Raw genomic sequence first — 17,248 nt, forward strand, 5'->3', positions numbered from 1 at the left:
AGCTCAGGGCCCCTGTGCTGGACTCACTCCAGCGCATCGCTGCCGTTCTGTCACTGAGGAGCCCAGGATGGGCCCAGTCCCCCAGGGTGGTCTTCCCACTGCCGCGGTGAGGGGAAGACTCCCTCCCCTCATCCCACTGACTTCCCTCTTGCCAGTACAGCCCAGCACAGGCTGGTAGTGCTGGGGCAGTCTGGGAAGATCCTCACCCCTCCCTGGCGCGAAGCCCTGCAGCCAGCAAAGCCATTTCTTTCTTTTCTTGCAGCTCTCTGCTCATGCGTGCGTTCCCAGTCCAGACCTGCGCGTTCTGAGGACAGAGGCGGTGTGACGGGGACTGTCCCTGCGGCCGTCACTACCTTTGTGGCCGTCGGGACTTCTCTGCTAAAGCGACTGCAAGACCATGAGGTGAGGTGGGGGTTGAGGGCTCCCCTCCATGCCCCTGGCTTCCCCGGGTGCCGTGGCAGAGGGGCGTCTCACCTGACAGCACCTCTGCCCTCCTGCAGGCGCTTTGTCCCCAGGCGCCGATCCTGCTGCTCAAGCTGGACTAATGCCATTGCTCCCCACTCCTTTCCCCGGGAGCTCCCAGTGCTGGGGCTCCTGCCCGTGCGAGGAGCAACACTGGGCCCCAAGGCGCAGGGTGCTCACGGCTTCCCCTCCTCGGGGCATGGTCTCGTTCCCATGCCTTCCCCTTTGCCACGGTCCATTTGGATCTCTCAAATGTACAGGACAACATACGCTGTGATTTCAACTTTATTTCATGAGCTCAGTAAGAAATACAATGAAAAAACATGACAGGGGCTCAATTCCCTTCTCCCAGACTCGTCTATCATGTGAATTCACTCCTTCACCAGTCAAGTCATAAGGTTTCATAACTTATAACCTGTAACTCTTAATATCGTGCACCTATGAGCAAAAAAAAGAATTTTTTTGCTATGAACCTATGAGCCAACCGAGAGAGCGCTCACCCTTCCTCCTCCATCACGGTGTGGGCGTCCCCTGTGTCGCACCGGGAAGCATGAAAGCCTCAGCAGTTCAGCTGCTGTTGGATCTGCTTCAAAAGCTTTTTGAGTAAGCTGATGTTTTATACCCTCCAGCTTGGAGGCTGGGTCTATACCATTTCCTTACGTTAGTGGATTCTGAGGAAACTGCCAGACAAAAGGTAATGGCTGCCGGAGACAGCCATCCGCAGCTGGTAATGGCTGCATCATGGCCCTTTAGCTCTCTCTGGCCACGCGTCCTGCCTACGCGGTGCTCTCGCTTTGACCTAATGGTGCTGCTCCCAGCATACACCAGGCCTTAGCAGGAGCTGGGTTAGCCAAAATCTAGGCAGGAGTTGAGTGAACAGTCACACCCTTCCTTGTCCGGCACTTTCCCCCTGACCTCCGCCATCCCCCGTTTTCAGGAGTGACCGCCCAGGCTCCCATGTGGCCTTTTGCCCCGGTGGAGTCGATCTCCCTGTCTGACTCTCTGCTCGTGTCAGAGGCACCGCGGAAGATCCTGCTGTTCCCCGTGGCTGTCCTGACCGATGCCTGCAACTCGTCCCTCGTGCCCGTGTCACGCAGATGATTTGGGGGGCAGCAGGTCTCTGTCGTGGCTCCCTGGGAACAAGGGCAAAGCAAGTCCCATCACTCCCCTTTGTGGTCCGTCCCCAGGGTGACCGAGTGGAGACGTACCGGGAGCTGGAGAGCGTCTTGTGGGGAGACGACGGCTGTTTGACGAGTGGCGTTGTGAACCGCCTGATAGCAGAGGCGTTGAGTGACATGCGAGCAGCCCAGGTGAGCTTGTTCTCTTTCAAGGCCACCCAAGCAGCCTGCCTCTGCCCCTGGTTTTGGGGGAAATACAGAGTGGCGCAGAGATGTTCCTCGGTTGTTCAGACCCAGCAGAGGTCCTAAGGGAGAGGCTCTGGGGACTCGTCGTGACAGGGAATTTGGAGAGGGGAGTGTTGTGTTAAAGGGTAAAGACTTTGGGCAGAAAATAACCCCCCTTGCGTTCCAGCTTGTCTTTAGATGTCCGAGGGGCTGGGGGCGGCTAGGCTTAGATTCTGGGTGATGCCCAATTCAGCACTGTAAGTCCGGTCGCGTTCAATATGTTGAACTAACACGATTACGGACGCACAAATAGCGCACTGTACTTTCAGTTTAGTGGCGTTCAATGAACTATCACAGCCAGACTTAAGGAGCTTGGTTGCGTTCAATGAACTATCACGGCTAGATTTTAATGAATAGTACAGTTTATTAAAGCAACAGGAGTACAGGTTCTTTTGGATTGCCGATGATAAATACACTGTCTGCAAGGCACGTGCAAATAATAATACAGTCGACTACAAGCGCATTAAATTATGGAAGGAAAAGAGCTCTAAAGAATTCTAAGTTTCCCGGGAAAGCACTCGGTACAGCCGAGTGTTCGAATCTCACCCAAGAGGTGTCCCTCTGGGGGGAAGAGAGGTTCAGCCTGTCGACTGACCCCAGAAGGCAGTGATGTCCTCCCAACTTGTCCACGACGGTATCTTCCCTAATAGTCACCCTTTCTTTGGGCCTTTTTACACTATTTTCCTATTTAGGTGGAGCTCGAGTGACTCCAGTCATGCATGCCTTTACTTTGATTGGTATTAAGTTCTCTCACTTTGCTTTTAAAAGGACATGCTAGAAAAAAATTCAGAGCGCAGGCTCAGTGAGGGGTGGTTGCACTTTGGAGGCGGGTAGCTTTTGGGATGGAGGTGTGTTTTGGTATTCTAATGAGCAAAGTTCACCCAGAGGACGTGATGTTGCGTGTCAGTACCCCAGGACAGGGCACTTAGGAGATAAATCAGAAGTAGGGCAGTAGATCGACAGAACCCCCATGATTTTACCTCCTTGCTTCCGTGGATTCAATGCAGGGACCTACCCTTCCTATCGTTCCAGTTCCCTATCCCTGCGATAACATCACAGAGACTGGCCGTGGCGTCTCCGCTCCACTCCACCCTCCGTGTTACTTCTCTTAGGGTCAGCACACCAAACTGCCTTGGTGTTGCTAACATCTAAGGTTGCAGGTTACATTGCACAGAGAATTATTAGGGAACCAATTCCTTGCGTGTCCACTGCATTCCACCCTGGAGGTTTTGCCTTCCCTCAAGGGGGTGCGGGGAACATACTGATAAGTCACTTCTAGCAGTCACTCCACAGGGAGGCAGGGAACTGTGCAGAGAAGCGGACTCGGGGCTGTTTCTAACTGAGCGACAGCTGGGTTCAAGCTCAACACTGTTTGTGCTGCTTTGAGGAAGGGCCGTGGCAACCCACCAGCCCCACGGAGAGGTCCCAGGGGGGTCTTGAGTCTGTGGCAGTTTGATCCTGGCATCTGCATGGAGAGGGAGAGGGGGCAGCAGCACAAGGCTGTTCTGGGGCAAAGCCTCCCTCATTTCGCCAGGGAACTGCTCGCCTATCCCAGGGTACAAGAGGCAGCAGCCGCTCGGCCCCGAGCACAGCTGTCCCGAGGGGTCTTGCAGAGGAGATGGGGTCATTCAGCCTGCCCTAGTGCCTCAGCCTTTTTCTCCGGAGTGTTTAACCTGTGACGCTTTTGCAGGGTGTGACAGGTGACGTGAAGATGGCCGCTAGTGACGTCCTGGTAGCTCTGGCCCGCTCCCACTTCCACTTTGTCATGTCCGAGCTCCAGAGCCACCTGAAGGCCATGAGGAAGGTCCCTGATGAGATTGTGCTCCTCACCTTGGGCAAAATGGCCCGCAGCTATGGTATGGCACCCTGGGCCTTGGGTAGAGATCTGTGATAACAAGGAGAAGGGATCCTCCCCCTCCCTAAACGCCCTGTGTTGAACTGGGGGGCTACGGAGTTGCCGTGCCTCCTTGCTCCGCGCCAGGGCCAGTTGGCAGCTCTGCCTTATCAGCCCGATCCCAGTTCCCAAAGGGTGGGAACCTGTTGGAGACAAACCCGCGGGGTCTTGGCCCCCCACCGTCCTCCCCGTTTCCCCAAAGGGCTTCCCCCCGGGGAAGGCAGCCCGTCCCACACCCTCCGGCACGTCCTGCGTGGCCCAGCAGCCCCAGCCCTGGCAGGGATGGACCCCAGTCTCCCGTGTCTCTCACCGACCCTCTCGGTCCCTCTGTCCCTGCCTCCTCTGCAGCCCTGCGGTGCATCCCCTTTGTGGGAATGACGCTGCTCGCCCTGCGCACCGTGCTGACCCAGGTGGGGAGCGGCGAGGTCCTGCATGCCATCTGCAGTGGTGAGTGTCGGCTCCTTGGCTGGGGTCTTAGGGGCAGGGGCGGCCTTCGATGCCTCCATGTGATCTCAGAGGGAACGTGGTGGGTGTGAGCCCGGGGCAATCCCAAACTGCAGCGAGTGTGTAGGAGGAGCGGGGGAAGGCCAGGAGGTTTCTGTGGGTGGGACGCGGCAGCGCTGCACGGAGAAACTCCTGGGTCCCTTCCCACGGTTTCTGTTCCCCCGCTTCCCTCTGGGATTAAACTCCCTACTCTGAAAGGGCGAGTATGAGGGAAGGGAAGGGAAAAGGGAAGGGAAAAGGGAAGGGAAGGGAAAAGGGAAGGGAAGGGTGTGCAGTTGGAAATGCTGGAGGGGAAGGGGCCGTTGAGGAGGAGAAGGTGCGATGGGTGTGAGGAGGAGAGAAACGGTGGGGTGTTTGAACCCAGGCACCTCAAGAGCACAGATTGCCCTTGGATCCAGATCCAGATCCAGGGAAGCCCTGCTGAGCCTGGGACCGTCCTTAAAGCAGGCTTGGGCGTGAACGCAAGGTACCGTCCCTGCTGCAGACTCTCACATGCTCCCTTTTCCTTTGTCCTGGTGCAGTCCTGGAGCAATGGTCGAAAGGAGTCAGTACATACCTCTGCAGCTGGGAGCAATGCCCCTTCCCTCGCAAGGGGGTAGCACAGTTCTGTGAAGCCATTTACCCGGTCTTCCGCTATGTGGTGGCAAATTGGCTGGACTGCAAGGAGGAAGAGGTGAGAAGTACTGCTTTGACGCCCGGGGCTGCAGCAGGGATGTCCATGGCGCTGGGTCCGTCTGTGCCCAGTGGGGTGCGAGCAGAGGGCCGAGGGGAAGGGGGCTTCCCGACGGGAAGCAGCCGAGCCTTGGGGCCTTTCTGCAGGGAGGGCTGGGGTAGCAGGGTGGGGAAGTGCTCTCTCTCCTCTGGAGCGAGCCCTTCTTCTGCAGGGCAGAAGGGAAAGGGAAACCCCTCCCAGTGGGAAGGGCAGACCGGTGTTCAGGGGATGCTGAGCACTAGGCAGACCTTCAGCCCTCCAAGCGGAGCCTCTCCCTTCCCTCTTCAGGACAAGCAGGCTGTCCTCGGGGCAGTGGCTGCCATGCTGGGGGTCCTTCTGCATGAGGAGCAGCACCGAGAGCAGACCTGGGAGCAGCTCCTCTGGCTCCTGCAGCAATACCAGGAGGTCCGAGACAACTCCCGGCTCACCGAGGTGAGATGTTGCGCAGGGCCTGGCGTGGCTGCTGGGGTGGGTCTGCGCGAGTGCTAAGAGGCACTGGGGAGCTGTGGGGTGCCAGGAGGAGCTGGGAAGCCCTTAGAGAAGGAACAGGAAGAGCAGAGGAGGCCTGAGGTTTCCTGGGCTCTTTGGGCAGAAAAGGAGAAACCCGGGGCAGGGCGGGAGGGAGGCAAGAGTCCCTGGGGCTCATCTGCTCAGGAAGGGAGGCACTGCCAGCTCCCTGGGGCTCTGTGTGCAGGAAGAGCTTTGCCCGAATGCCCAGGGCCATGTCCAGTCCCATGCGGCGACTGGCGAGGTCTGATGAGTGGGAAACTGAGTTGTCAAGCCCGGGCTCCGTTCCGAGGAAAGAGACCCTCTTGATGCTGCTCTGCTCGTCAGGCTTTTCCCTGGGAGCTGATGTTAGGGGCTCCCCTTATCCCAGACGTGCTGGGTTTCTCCATTCCCAAGTGCCTTTAGGTGGCTTGAGCCTCCTCTTCCCCCCCGTTCTCTTGTAGAGCCTCAGCTATGTCCTGGAGATCCTGGAGGGAGTTCAGACCCCAATGCCGCAGGGCACGGCTCTTGCCATCAGCACCGCTGTGCGCCGCCAGGTAAGGGGAGCCCTGCGCCCTGCCGCAAGCCTGGGGCCTGCACCCATGATTGCCACGGAAGGGAAGGACCTGCCGGCTGGCAGGGCAGAGCAGGGCGTTCCTCCACTGGGACCTTCCTGCAGGCCTGGAGCATGCCAGGACTTCGATCCAGGTGCCATCTTAAGGCTGCAGGAGGCCTGATCCTGGCTGTTTGGAACGGGCCTGAGCGGCAGCCCGGTTCCCACAGCCATTTCCCTCTCGGCCAAGTCGCAGGAGGACTCTGGAGCGCCAGCACCCTGAGGGCAGCCTTTCAGCGCTGCTCAGCCTCAGCTCCTGGGCAGCCTGGGCTGCCGCAAACCTCTGTGTGTGCCCGGGGCCACCGTGGGGTGGGCTGGGTTTCGGCTGTGGGTCCCATGCCCAGAGTGCCCAGGGAGAGGAGAACGGAGAGCGCCATTACTTTTCGGTCCCTCTCAGCACTGATGCCGCTTTCTCTAAAATGGATCTTGCTCCCACAGCTCCCTGATGTGACCGAGGAGGCTGGCCCTGCCCAGAAGGCAGTGCTGTCCCGCTGCATCATGCTGCAGGGTAAGGAGAGGAGACTGGGCGATGGCCCGCCGTGCCGTGGCAGCTCTCTCCCTGTCCTTGGCTGTTGGGGACAGCTGCCTGCTGATGCAGAATGCGATTTCTTCCCCGCAGCACGAATGCGCCCCGAGGAGACAGGCATGTTTCTGCACTCCCAGCTGAGCGGTGGGAGTGAGGCCGGTCGCGTGGCAGCCCTGGGCCTGCTGGGAGCGCTGGCCCGCGCTGACGGTCAGTGCCACAGACCAGGGACGCAAGGCAGGGGTTGGGGCTGCTGGGCTGACAGCAGGAACGGGCCGAAAGTGGTGCACCTGCACCCAAAGGGAGCTGCGAAGAGCGGGTCCCCCAGCCGAGCTGACGCCCCGCAGCAGGGCTCTCCCCCGGCAGTTAGAAATGCCGGCACACCAGGGACGGCGCTCCACGGGCGTGTAACACAGGCAGGCTGGTGGGCGGGCAGGTGGGCTGCTTTGCACAGGAGCTGCTCGTAACCGTGCTGTTTCTCTTGTTCTCTCTGTTGCCATAGCCTTCGGTCCCTGTAAAATAGCCTCTGGAAGTGGGGTTGCTCCGACTACGCCGCTGCTTCCCGTGAAGCCAGTCAGGCCCCGCTCTTCTGTCCCATTGGAAGCTTCAGGGGATCCCTTCTGCCACTGGGGCTCTGCCTCAATGCACACCTCTCCGTATCTCTTCCAGCACCTGCGGTGAGAGAGAAGCTGCCCCAGCTGGTGGAGGCCATGCGCGCCTTGTGCAGTGACCCCAGTGCCCAGGTGAACTGGTTTGGGAAGAGAGGGTGCCACCAGGGGAGGCAGAGAAACCCTTTCCCTTGGGACAGAGCCAGAGGGCCTGGGGAAGTGCTGGCGCGTTGCCCAGGTGGTGGCTGATGGCTCCTCCCTGGGGAGAGCTGGCAGGGCAGAGCGGGGAGGTCTCTGGGCTCTGCGGGGCAAATGCCCGTCCAGCCTGGTGCTGAAGCCCAGCCCTGACGCCAGGAGCGAAAGCTTCTGCCGTGGCCTTGCCACCTCTCTGCGAGCCACAAAGGCGCAAACTCTTTGGGTTTTGAACAGGAGGGTCATAACCACACTCTCCCCTGGCAGGTGCGGAGGGCAGTTCTGGAGTTCAGCAGGGAGCTGCTCAGCTCCGGATCCCAGAGCTGCTGGCCATGGGATGTGGTGGGGCACATCTTCAGCGAGTTCAGCCGGACCTCGGGCACACTGGTAAGGGCAGAGCAGGACACCCAGGGCTGGTTGTTTTGACCAGTGCCTGGACCGTGCTGAGGGCTCCTGCCGGCGGCCTTGGCCTTGGAGAGCTCCATGCTGCAGAGCCATCGGCGCTGGCACTGCCGTCAGAGCCGCTTCCGAATGGCCGTTCCTCGTGGGTGTCTGTGCCGATGTTGGTGGAGATGTCAGTGGATGATGTGGGTTTACACCTCGGCATGCCACCCAGCACTGTGGTGCCGAGCTGTGCCCACGGGCGCCTTCGGCAAAGCCGCCTTGCAAAGGGAGCGTCTTGTAGGGGCAGGACATCTTCCGTCCTTAAATGCTGATGGACGGTGAGCAAAACACAGCCAGTGCGGACAGGTGGGCCTGGCTAGAGGAGCTTTCTGTGGTGTTCTCGTGCTCTGGCCCTCCAAAGCACACCCTGCCCACCCAGTAACAGTCTGGGGGCCCACATCCCTTCTGGCAAGGGGACGGGCCGTTTGGCAGTCCCTGTGGTGAGCGTTTCCCAGCATTCAGCTGGGTGCCCAGGAGGTGAAAGCTGGGGATGGCCGAGCCTCCCGCTGACTCGCCGAGGACATTCCCTCTGGCCGCACCTTCCCTCTAGCTGGGAGATCCATGTGCGTCACTCTGAGGCTCGGGGAGGCTCTGCTTTGGGAGCAGGGCAAAGGAAAGGGCTTCTGGGTGCTCCTCCACATCTGTCGGGCTGGGTGTGCTGCCTCCAGGGCTGGCACTGAGCACAGCCTTGCTGAAGGGCACGTTCCTCACCTCTGCTTTGGTGGCACGACAGCAGCATTTGGGCCCCAGGGGACCGAGTCGGCAAGCAGCGGCACTGTCTGCTCCCAGGCTTCCCAGTCCTTCCCAGGGTCTGGGACCCGGTCCTCGAGCTGGGTCCGTCTGGCCATCGGGAGGGGGGCAGGCACAGGAGCAAGAAGAGCACTGGTGAGGGGTGCCTGAGCCTCATCAGTTGGGAGCTGAAGGTAATTGGGGGTTTGCCAACTCTGTCTTACAGGTGGCAGGAGGCCTTTTTGCCTGGGAAAACCCAGAGGATGGAGCAATTCGAGCCCTGTGCCTGGACATCGTGGGCTCACTGGACGTCACTCTGAGAGGGATGACCAAAGTAAGTTGCCCTCTGTCCTGCTGCTGTGGCCGCTTCTTGCCTTCAGGACATTTTTCCGTGTGCTCCCCCATGCCCTGAACCTGTCCCCTCCTGCGCTGAAGCGCACCAGGCTCAGTGAAATGCAGACCGTCCTTTTCGTCTTCGCGCTGAGCGGAAATGCCAGTGTGGCGAATTGCCCGGTTCTTCTCTGCAGCTCCTGTGGCCGAGGCTGCTGCAGTACGTGGTGCCAGCCCAGTACAGCGGCATGCTGATCCCGCTCTCCCGCTGCCTCCGAGCCCTGGTTGAGAGACGGGAGAGAGCGGGGTGCGAGGAGGAGGAGCCGGATGCCATGGACTCCCAGGAGCAAGGTAGGAGCCCCAGCGAGTGCTGCTGCTGGGTTTGGCCAGGGGTCAGGCCAGCCCGTGTCTCCCTGCGCCCCACCAGCCCTGAGCAGGAGCCCAGGAAAAGCAAAGGGCAGAGACAGGCTCTGCTGCTGGGCACGAGGGGCTCTGCCCTGCGTGGCCCCTTGCCCGGCGCAGAGGCCTGGCTCTCCTGCTCGCAGCGCTCTCCTGGTGAGCCGGGGCTCGCTCCTGGCCGTGCTGGAGCTGCCTTCATCTCCTGCTGGGCAGCCCTGGGGAGCCCCCCAGCCAGCGCTATTGCAGCGCAGCTGCTCTCAGCCCTCAGCCCTGTGTGGGGCTATCGGAGGCGTGAGGCTCGTCGGCTCACCCAGCCTTTCTGCCTCCCCACAGCCCGGCTGCCGGCTCCCCAGGCCCTGCTGGCTCGACTGCTGGTGAGTAGCGGGGCCCTGGGGAAAGAGCTTTTCTGGCCAGGGGTGGTGGGAGATCCCGGGGTAGAGATGCTGTTGAGGCCAGCGCCGGGAGCCCCCAAGGAGGAGGCAGCATGCCCGAGCCCATCAGGGATCCCACTCCGTTCTCAGGGCTGGCAGCACCCTGGGTGAAGCCGTCGGCTGCCTGCTGCCAGCCAAGCGGCACCGAGCTCCCTCCCGAGCTCCCTCCTGGGAGAAGCTGTGGCTCTGGCGGCAGGAGCGACCCTTCTCTCCTGCCCTCCTCTAGGTGGTGGCGGCAGCTCCTTACCCGAGCCGCGAACGCGCAGTCGCTGCCTTGCAGCTGCTGCAGGCCCTCCACGGCAGGATCCACAGAGGCTTGGGGGCGGCGTGGGCGACCGAGATCCCCCTCCTGCTGCAGTACCTGGAAGGTAAAGTGCAGGTGGGGAGGGAGAGGCTGGAGGGGAGGGAGGGGGGCAGGAAAACGCAGCTGCCTGGCGCGACGGAGGGCAATTGTCCCCAGTTCCCCAGCACTTGCTCTGCTGCCTTTCCCCTTCCAGGGAGCCGGTGCTGAGGCTGGGGGCAGCTGTCCCCTGGCATCAGTTCGGCCCAGGGGATGGAGGGGGCCGTTGATGTCCCCTCAGAGGGCAGGTGTTGGCATCACCCAAGGATGGTGTCTGGGAGAGGGACGTGACTGGTGCTCCTGGAGGGGGTGCAGCCCTCGGCTTTGGAGGACCAAGTCCCCAGGCCAGGCGAGGTTTGCAGCAGCTGTCCTCGGCAGTAGCCTGGGAGAAGGGCTGGAAATGGGCAAAAGGCAATGGGTGGCTCGGGAGAAAATGTGTGTTGGGACTGGGTGGTTGGAGTTGTTGTGGGAGCTGCAGTCGCTCAGTGGGAATCTGCTGCGGCCAGTGCGTCCTTCCCCAGATTGAGTCAATGCCTCTGACGACCGCCCCTGGGATCCCTCCTGTGTCTTTGGCCTCGCAAGGGCTTTCGCGTAGGCCCTCTCTAGCCTGATGGCCTGGGACTTTTGGGAGGTCGGACTGCAGAGGAGAGCGCCAGACTCGTCTTTGGTGTGAGCTTAAATAGCTGCGAGAGCTTTTGCTTCCTCTTGCTTCCTAGGCAGAACTGAGAGCTCCCTGGCCTCTGCAGAGTGGGAGCGCCGTGTGCTTAAGGTATAGCATCCTTGCGGGGGGTGTCACAAATCGAGGGGGGAGAAGAGGCAGCAAAGTTGTGGGAGGAAGCTCGGGGCTGCTTGTGTAGGCACCAGGAGGTGGGGGCACCTCCTGAGCACCCTGCGCCTCCCCCGGCAGTAGGTGCCTGCCCACTCAAGAGGAGCTGCTGCCTGCACACGTGCCACGGCTGATGGCTAATGCCCTCTAACGCTGTGGCACGCGCCTTAGCGCTGCCTCCTCCTCTAAGTCCGGCCTGCCGGGGGGTCTCACATGAGGCGTTAGGAGAAGAGGGAAGCTGGTGAAAAGAGGCTTGGGTGGGGTGAGGGAGGAGACTGCCGTTCCCGGCAGCTCTCCCCCGCAGCATCCCGGGACACGTGAGCGTGGAAAGGGCCCTGGCCAAGGTCTGGGGAACACTCGCTTCCTTTCCCGTTCACACCAGTTTCTGCGAGCGTCGCTGGAGCCCGTGGAGGACAAGGCCTGGACCGTAGGCCTGAGCCAGGAGCTGAGCCAGCGGCTGGGCAGCTCTGCTGCCGGCTCCTGGGAGGAGGTGTGTGTCCTGCCCGGCACTGGGGCTGGAGCTGGCGCTGGTACTCTGCCCACGCAGGCAGATTTCACTGCTTTCCTTTCCCTCGTCCCCAAAAGGCGTTTCCCCTGGGCTGCCCCAGCGGCTGGCCACAGCCTGGCATCGTGGCCGGCTCTGCCTGCTCCCGGAGGTGGTGGGGTCCATCTGGGGCCAGCCCTCTCCTGACGGGTCGGGCCATGACTGCATCTCGGGCTCGGCTTCTTCTCTTTCAGCTTTTCCTGTACAAGGCTCTTGGGACGGTGCTGGCAGCTTGTCAGGACCTCAGACACGTCCAAGGGCAGGTGCTGAGGTTCCTCCAGGAGACAAACCCTGTGGAGCTGTCTGAGGCCAAGGTGAGGTGATGCTCCTGTCCTGAGCAGCCCCTGGATTTTCCTGGGGGAGAGGGAGGGCTGCTCCTGGCCCAGCTCCAGACCTCCTTCCTTTCCCCGTTGCTGCTGTTTCCGGCTTGCTGCAACGTCCTGCCCGGCCACGGTCGCTGGCCACGGCTGAATGCCTGGACTGGAACCGACTCCCCGTTTCTCCGTGGTTGCAGGGAATGATTTCTGTTGTGTCCCACGCTGCCGAGAGCCACTTCCACCTGGTCTTGGGCACGGTGACTATGTTCTCTGCCGCTTTCACCAGAGACTGGTCCCGCCAGGCTTCCACGGGCTGGGAGGTAAAGGAACGAGGGGCTTGCTGGTTGGCTTTCCTTTTTTGGCCTTCTTTCCACTTCTACACCTGCAGCAGCCACCCTGTGGCAGCTGCCTTGAGATTAACCTTCTTGGAAGAGCTACCCGAGACCTGTGTTTCAGAGGGGACATCCTGGCCTTGGGGCCCCTGAGGGGTCTCTGGAGAGGATGGGGTTTGGCACCTGGTGGATCAGAGCCACCCAGCTGGGGCAGCTGCAGCAGTTGCTTGCTTGCTTGCTTGCTCGCAGCCACATTGCCCTGACTTAACTTCAGCAGGAGCTGGTGACAAGGGGGTGGGCACAGTGTGACACTCTGCCCCTTCCTCAAAGCTGAGGGCTGGGAGCAGGAGCCTGGTGAGGTCTCGTTGGCTCTGCTCCCCACCTGGGGGCTGTGGGGAAGCCTTTCTGGGCAGGGCAGGGCCCTGCAGAGAGAGCAGTGCAGCCTGGCCTGGGGAGGTGAGCAGACCGGGCTCATCTGCGCCACTGACCCGCACAGGCTGCACGGCTCTGAGCAGGACCGTGACAGGCTATGTCGGGTACCTGTCCGCAGAAAGGTTCCAGACAGCTCCCCGGCCTCTCGAGTCAGTGGTATAACAGCCAGCAGCGTGTGTGATGCTGGCTGCACCTCCTCCCTCTCCGAGAGAGAGAACTCAAGCTGCGGGGTGGGAACAACTCCCAGCCCCAGCACTCGCAGCTCGGGGAGCTGCTGGGAGGTGCTGGGGGAAACAAAGAGCTGGCGAGGGTGCGGGGCAGGGCCTGCCGCAGGAGCCCGCCGCAGGAGTCCCGGGGCTGATGTCTCAGGGCATCTCTGTCGACACAGGTACAGCGGCGGCAGAAGATGGAGCGAACCCGGACCATTCGTGCTGCTCTCATGCGCACCTACAGCGGCATTGCGCTGCATGCCCCCAAGGAGCAGCTGCTCACCTGTGTGGATAAAGAAATCATGGGCAACATCCTGAGGCTCTCCAGAGATAAAGAGAGGGTAGGAGCACAGGGCGCGTAGGGTGGGGATGCCCGGGTGCCCCAGCTCCGGCCCCTCGGGGCTGGGGTGTACCGAGATGGGCGGTCTCTTCCTAAAGACCTCCCAAGGAGGGGTTTGTCCTCAGTGTCCAGATGCAAGCCCTCTGTGGCTTCTCCCTGCCCATGCTCCTCTTCCACCTCTCAGCCCTTCAAAGAGTTCAAGGGGTGCTTTGCTCTCTTTGGCCTCAGGACTTGCAGCTCAAGCTCGCCCTGGTGCAGAGCATCACCGAGGTCAGTTGTGCCATCCAGGCTGTGGGCGACTGCGGCAGCTTTGAGCTCTCCTTAAAGCAGGAGGCGATGCGGACCCTGCTGGTGAGTGTCCGTAGCTGGAGCCGTCACACGGGGGAGTTTTGGGCTGTGCCGTCAGCCTGGTTTCCCCAGAGGCATGATGGCCTCTCGGCTTCACGCGAGCTCCTGGAGCTGTGTCCGCAGCTGGTGGGGCCCTCGGGTGCTGGTACTGGGTGGCTGTGGCTGAGGAGCAGGGTCCCTCCTGCAGTGCCTTTGTGCCTTTGGGGTTCCGTGGGGGAGATGGGGCAGCGTCTGCCCAAGCCTGGCAGCAGAGCCTGTCCCCGGGGCGGCGGGAGGGCTGTCCCGTGTCCCTGCCCGCTGCCAACTCTGCACTTGTCTCTGGGACTTGCAGGACTGGATAAAGAGGGAGCCCTGGGACTCCCTGGTGTATGGAGTGTTTCAGGCCCTGGAGGAGTTGAGGTGAGGTCTGTTCCCCAGGCTCTGGGCACTCCCAGTGTGCCCCAGCCCAGCTTGAGCATGGGGCCAGGAGCTGCTGGGGCTGTGGAGTGGGAGGGTGTTCCCCATTCCAGGTGTCTCCCAGAAGAAGGGAGCCCCAGGGGTTCCTTAACCTGGGGGGGGTGGGGGGGTTGCCTGCTGCCTGGGAGGAGGTAGGAATTGCTGGAGCTGAAGGCAGTGCTCGCTGGCATGGGCTGGGGGGGTTGGATTTGGGGCCCTCGATTAGGAGGGACTCAGTTGTGGTTTAAACCACCCTGGAGAGGGCTAGTAAATCCCCTTTCTGTTTTGTCTCCCTTCTTCCTCTGGCCAGCAAGCTGAGGCCGCCTCTGAGCAGGAAGGAAAATGGCAACCTGCTGGCAGTGTGCTGCCAGAGTGTTTTGTCCCATCCTTCCGAGGAGCAGATGAAAAAGGGAAGGAAGAGTGTGAGGGCAGCTGTGAACATGGAGGTACCCACCGGCCAGTGCCTGCCCACCTCTGGGTCAGGATCCCACCTCAGCACGCCCTGGCAGCCCCCATGATGCATAGCCTCAGCTCTCCTTTGCTGCTTTTAGCTTCTGCACAGGAGAGGCATGGAAGATCTGGGCCACCTCATAGAAACCCTTCTGGAGGCTGAGGCGACCTCTGCCTGCTTTTGCAAAGTGTTCCACGTGAGTAGCCACGGGGCAACAGGGAAAGCGTTGCCAGGGCAGAGAATCGAGACCTTAGTGGGTGATAGGAGGTGGATACCTTTCCTCCAGACAAATGGGGCTTTGGCTCCTTGCTCTGGGGCTGTGCATCTGGCCGGGGCTGGGGGTCAGGAGTGCCTGGCCACTGCAGCCTCAGGACAGGCAGTGAAGTGGGCCCTGGTGGAGGGAAAGCCAAGAGCCAGCCCTGAGCTGGGCGAGAGCAGCCCTGGGGGGAAGGCCGGAGCAGGGAGACGCCAGCAGGGAAGCAAGACCTGACACAGGGCAGAGGCGGCTGCATAGCGCGAGGCGGTGAAGGCTGCAGGGCCGGTGCTTGGTGGGGCGGGGGATGCGCCAGGAAGGGGCCAGAGAAGAAGGGAGAGGGAGAGGGATCTCGGGGAGAGAAAGATTCCTGTTGCGAGAGAGATGCCCCCTGCCCCAGGTCCTGAAGGGCTGGCTCACCTCAGCCAAAGAATGGGAGCGGGAGAGAGCCCTGCGGGTTTGCACCCACGTGCTGGGCGCTTGCAAGGAGCGATGTGAGCTCACGGTGAGTAGGGACCCTCCGCGTGCCCTAGTGCCCCATTCCCACCATTCGTGGCCCTGGAAAGGAGCCCTGCCCAGCTGGGTGCTGGCTTTCGGGGCCCCTGGGATTATGGGGCAGCCCTTCTGCCTGGTCGCTGCCCAGGGAGCAGGCTGGGCAGTAGAGGCGAGCGGGCGCTGGGACTGCCTGCAACCTTTTTCCTGCTGCTGTCCCCTGCAGAGAGGATGTCCCTACAAGCAGTTCGGCTCCCTGGTGGGACTGCTGGGGTCTCTGACCAGCGACTGCCTGGACACGTGCCACCAGAGGGCATGGGTCTGCCTTGGCTACCTTCTCCAAATGCAAGGTGAGGAGAGCAGGCGCTTCCCAGCCTTGCTCAGCCCGATCCTCCCTCCCTCCCTTCCTGGCCTGGCGCCACCGGGGTCCCGTGGAGGGAAGGGGGAGGCAACGTGCTGGGCTGGTTTTGTGCCCCCACCCTGTTAGCCCTCTGCCCCCCTGCCCATCTCAGGAAGGATCCCTGAGAGAGTGTTGCCGAGTCCCACCTCCCCGGGGCGTGCGTGAGGTTGGGTGGTCAGGGCCATCCCTCACTGCTGTCTGAGAGCAGGACGTCGTCACCAATGCTGGGGACTGTCCCCCTCCACGTCTGTCCCTCTCCACGGTCCAGGCAGGAGAGACAGAGGGTGGTCAGACAACTCGCTCGGATGAGGTCCCCGACGTTTCAGAGGGTGCCTTCCCCCTCGCTCCCTGCCTTCAGCCTGGAGAGACAGGCAGCTACCCAGGCAGTCTCCAAAGTCATCCCTGGCAGGGAAGAAATCTCCTGGGGAGCACAAGAGAGGAAGCCAATTTGCTGCCCAGAGCAAACTGGGCAGGGAGGAGGGATCTGAGCTGCAGGCCCAGAGCGTGCTGCAAAGGGTTGAGTTTGCAGCCTTTCCTCTTCAGGCAGCAGGGTCTGCCTGTGCTGAGGAAGTCACAGGGAGGTTTCCTGCCTCCCAGAGACGATGGCGGCCTGTGTGGGAATAGGGGACGCAGCTGCTAGGAGCAGAGGCTGCTGAAACCCTGAAGCCCCAGCAAAAGGTTTAAGGAGGAAGAGGGCTCTTTCCAGCCCGGGGTTTGTCAGCCATTTATCAGGCTCAGGAAATCCCGCTGCCCCAAGTTCAGGAGGGCCCTGGCTTTCCCTGTGGCCTTCCCTGCCACCACGGGGGTTCTCCTTTATTGGTATCTGGGGGCAGAGGTTGGCTTTCTGTAGACGTGACTCCTCTTCTCTCCTGCTGTTTGTTCCAGCCAAGAGCATGAAGGTGCCGCAGGCAGATGAGATCCGGTGCCTTTGTGAGGAGCTGAACAGCCCGGACACCGAGACTTTTGCGGAGACCTGTACCCAAATAACAAAGGTAACTGGCCCCGAAACAGTGGGGTGGGGGCCCAGCTCCTGGGCTCCTGCACGTCTCCCTGCTCCCCTCCAGAGTCTCTGTCTCCAGAGCGGGCTGTCCAGGACAGCTGTTGTTAGCAAGTAGCAGGAGGCTCTGAGGCAAGACCGTCCTTTAAGGCACGCTGGAGCAGACACCGTGATGTGTGCGTTTGCACACACGTGTGCGTGCGTGAGTGCTCTTGTCAGAATACCAATTTGGTATATAAGCAAACAACAAGGGGGTAGACACTTCCAAATCGGTTAGCTGCACCAGATGTAAACAGCACTGTAGGCACAGCAGGAGGGCCAAGAGACTGGCCCCTCCATGACTGCTGAACTAACAGTCCCGTCAAGTTGCCTTTCCTTTCCGAATCGCTGGGGCAGAGCTGTGATGCGGGCTCTCCTGTTCCTGACTTCTCTCCAGGCTGTTTGCAGGTGCATCCCTGCAGCACAGGCTGTGGACTTTCTGACTGCCATCCTGGACAGCTTGCTGCATGTCATGCCCCCACGTGCAAGAGCAGTGAGAAAGTGGGTGTTCATCTTCCTGGTGGAATGCAGAGAGGAGATAGTCCAGGAGGTAAAGGAGAGCTTTTTTTCCATTAGACTTCGTCTTTTCTCCTGTTGGCTGTTGCACTGCACCCTGTGCAGTTGGCATGGGCTCAAGAAATGCCGCCTGTGTGCCGAGCCAAGGGGCTACTGATGGTCCGAGTCGTGCATTAGCACCCGCTGCTGGCGCCTGCTCCGGCTGGTGACAAGGCTATGGGCACTTCTTGTCCAAAGGCTGCCATTG

The 17,248-nt window shown here is 61.1% G+C and overlaps 2 protein-coding genes across 2 annotated transcripts in view; one reads left to right on the top strand and one right to left on the bottom strand.

Moving 5' to 3' along the window:
• LOC142027846 (uncharacterized) overlaps window positions 1-17,248 on the bottom strand; it is a 327,572-nt gene that overhangs the window by 127,198 nt on the left and 183,126 nt on the right. The window lies entirely within an intron of this gene.
• The window catches only part of LOC142027833 (maestro heat-like repeat-containing protein family member 2B), a 34,416-nt gene that overhangs the window by 13,511 nt on the left and 3,657 nt on the right, over window positions 1-17,248 (top strand). Inside the window, exons 4-31 of the mRNA XM_075022034.1 lie at window positions 263-402; window positions 1,650-1,772; window positions 3,556-3,721; window positions 4,108-4,206; window positions 4,785-4,936; window positions 5,264-5,407; window positions 5,926-6,018; window positions 6,513-6,582; window positions 6,694-6,807; window positions 7,267-7,340; window positions 7,665-7,784; window positions 8,797-8,904; window positions 9,098-9,251; window positions 9,633-9,673; window positions 9,957-10,098; window positions 10,787-10,839; window positions 11,279-11,386; window positions 11,635-11,754; window positions 11,955-12,077; window positions 12,910-13,071; window positions 13,299-13,421; window positions 13,750-13,817; window positions 14,164-14,299; window positions 14,405-14,500; window positions 14,958-15,062; window positions 15,276-15,399; window positions 16,335-16,441; window positions 16,883-17,035. Of these exons, the coding sequence (XP_074878135.1) occupies window positions 263-402; window positions 1,650-1,772; window positions 3,556-3,721; window positions 4,108-4,206; window positions 4,785-4,936; window positions 5,264-5,407; window positions 5,926-6,018; window positions 6,513-6,582; window positions 6,694-6,807; window positions 7,267-7,340; window positions 7,665-7,784; window positions 8,797-8,904; window positions 9,098-9,251; window positions 9,633-9,673; window positions 9,957-10,098; window positions 10,787-10,839; window positions 11,279-11,386; window positions 11,635-11,754; window positions 11,955-12,077; window positions 12,910-13,071; window positions 13,299-13,421; window positions 13,750-13,817; window positions 14,164-14,299; window positions 14,405-14,500; window positions 14,958-15,062; window positions 15,276-15,399; window positions 16,335-16,441; window positions 16,883-17,035 (3,218 nt within the window). The remainder of the gene's footprint in view (window positions 1-262; window positions 403-1,649; window positions 1,773-3,555; window positions 3,722-4,107; window positions 4,207-4,784; window positions 4,937-5,263; window positions 5,408-5,925; window positions 6,019-6,512; window positions 6,583-6,693; window positions 6,808-7,266; window positions 7,341-7,664; window positions 7,785-8,796; window positions 8,905-9,097; window positions 9,252-9,632; window positions 9,674-9,956; window positions 10,099-10,786; window positions 10,840-11,278; window positions 11,387-11,634; window positions 11,755-11,954; window positions 12,078-12,909; window positions 13,072-13,298; window positions 13,422-13,749; window positions 13,818-14,163; window positions 14,300-14,404; window positions 14,501-14,957; window positions 15,063-15,275; window positions 15,400-16,334; window positions 16,442-16,882; window positions 17,036-17,248) is intronic.

Source organism: Buteo buteo, unplaced genomic scaffold (assembly GCF_964188355.1).
Source record: "Buteo buteo unplaced genomic scaffold, bButBut1.hap1.1 HAP1_SCAFFOLD_62, whole genome shotgun sequence".
Classification (NCBI taxonomy): domain Eukaryota; kingdom Metazoa; phylum Chordata; class Aves; order Accipitriformes; family Accipitridae; genus Buteo; species Buteo buteo.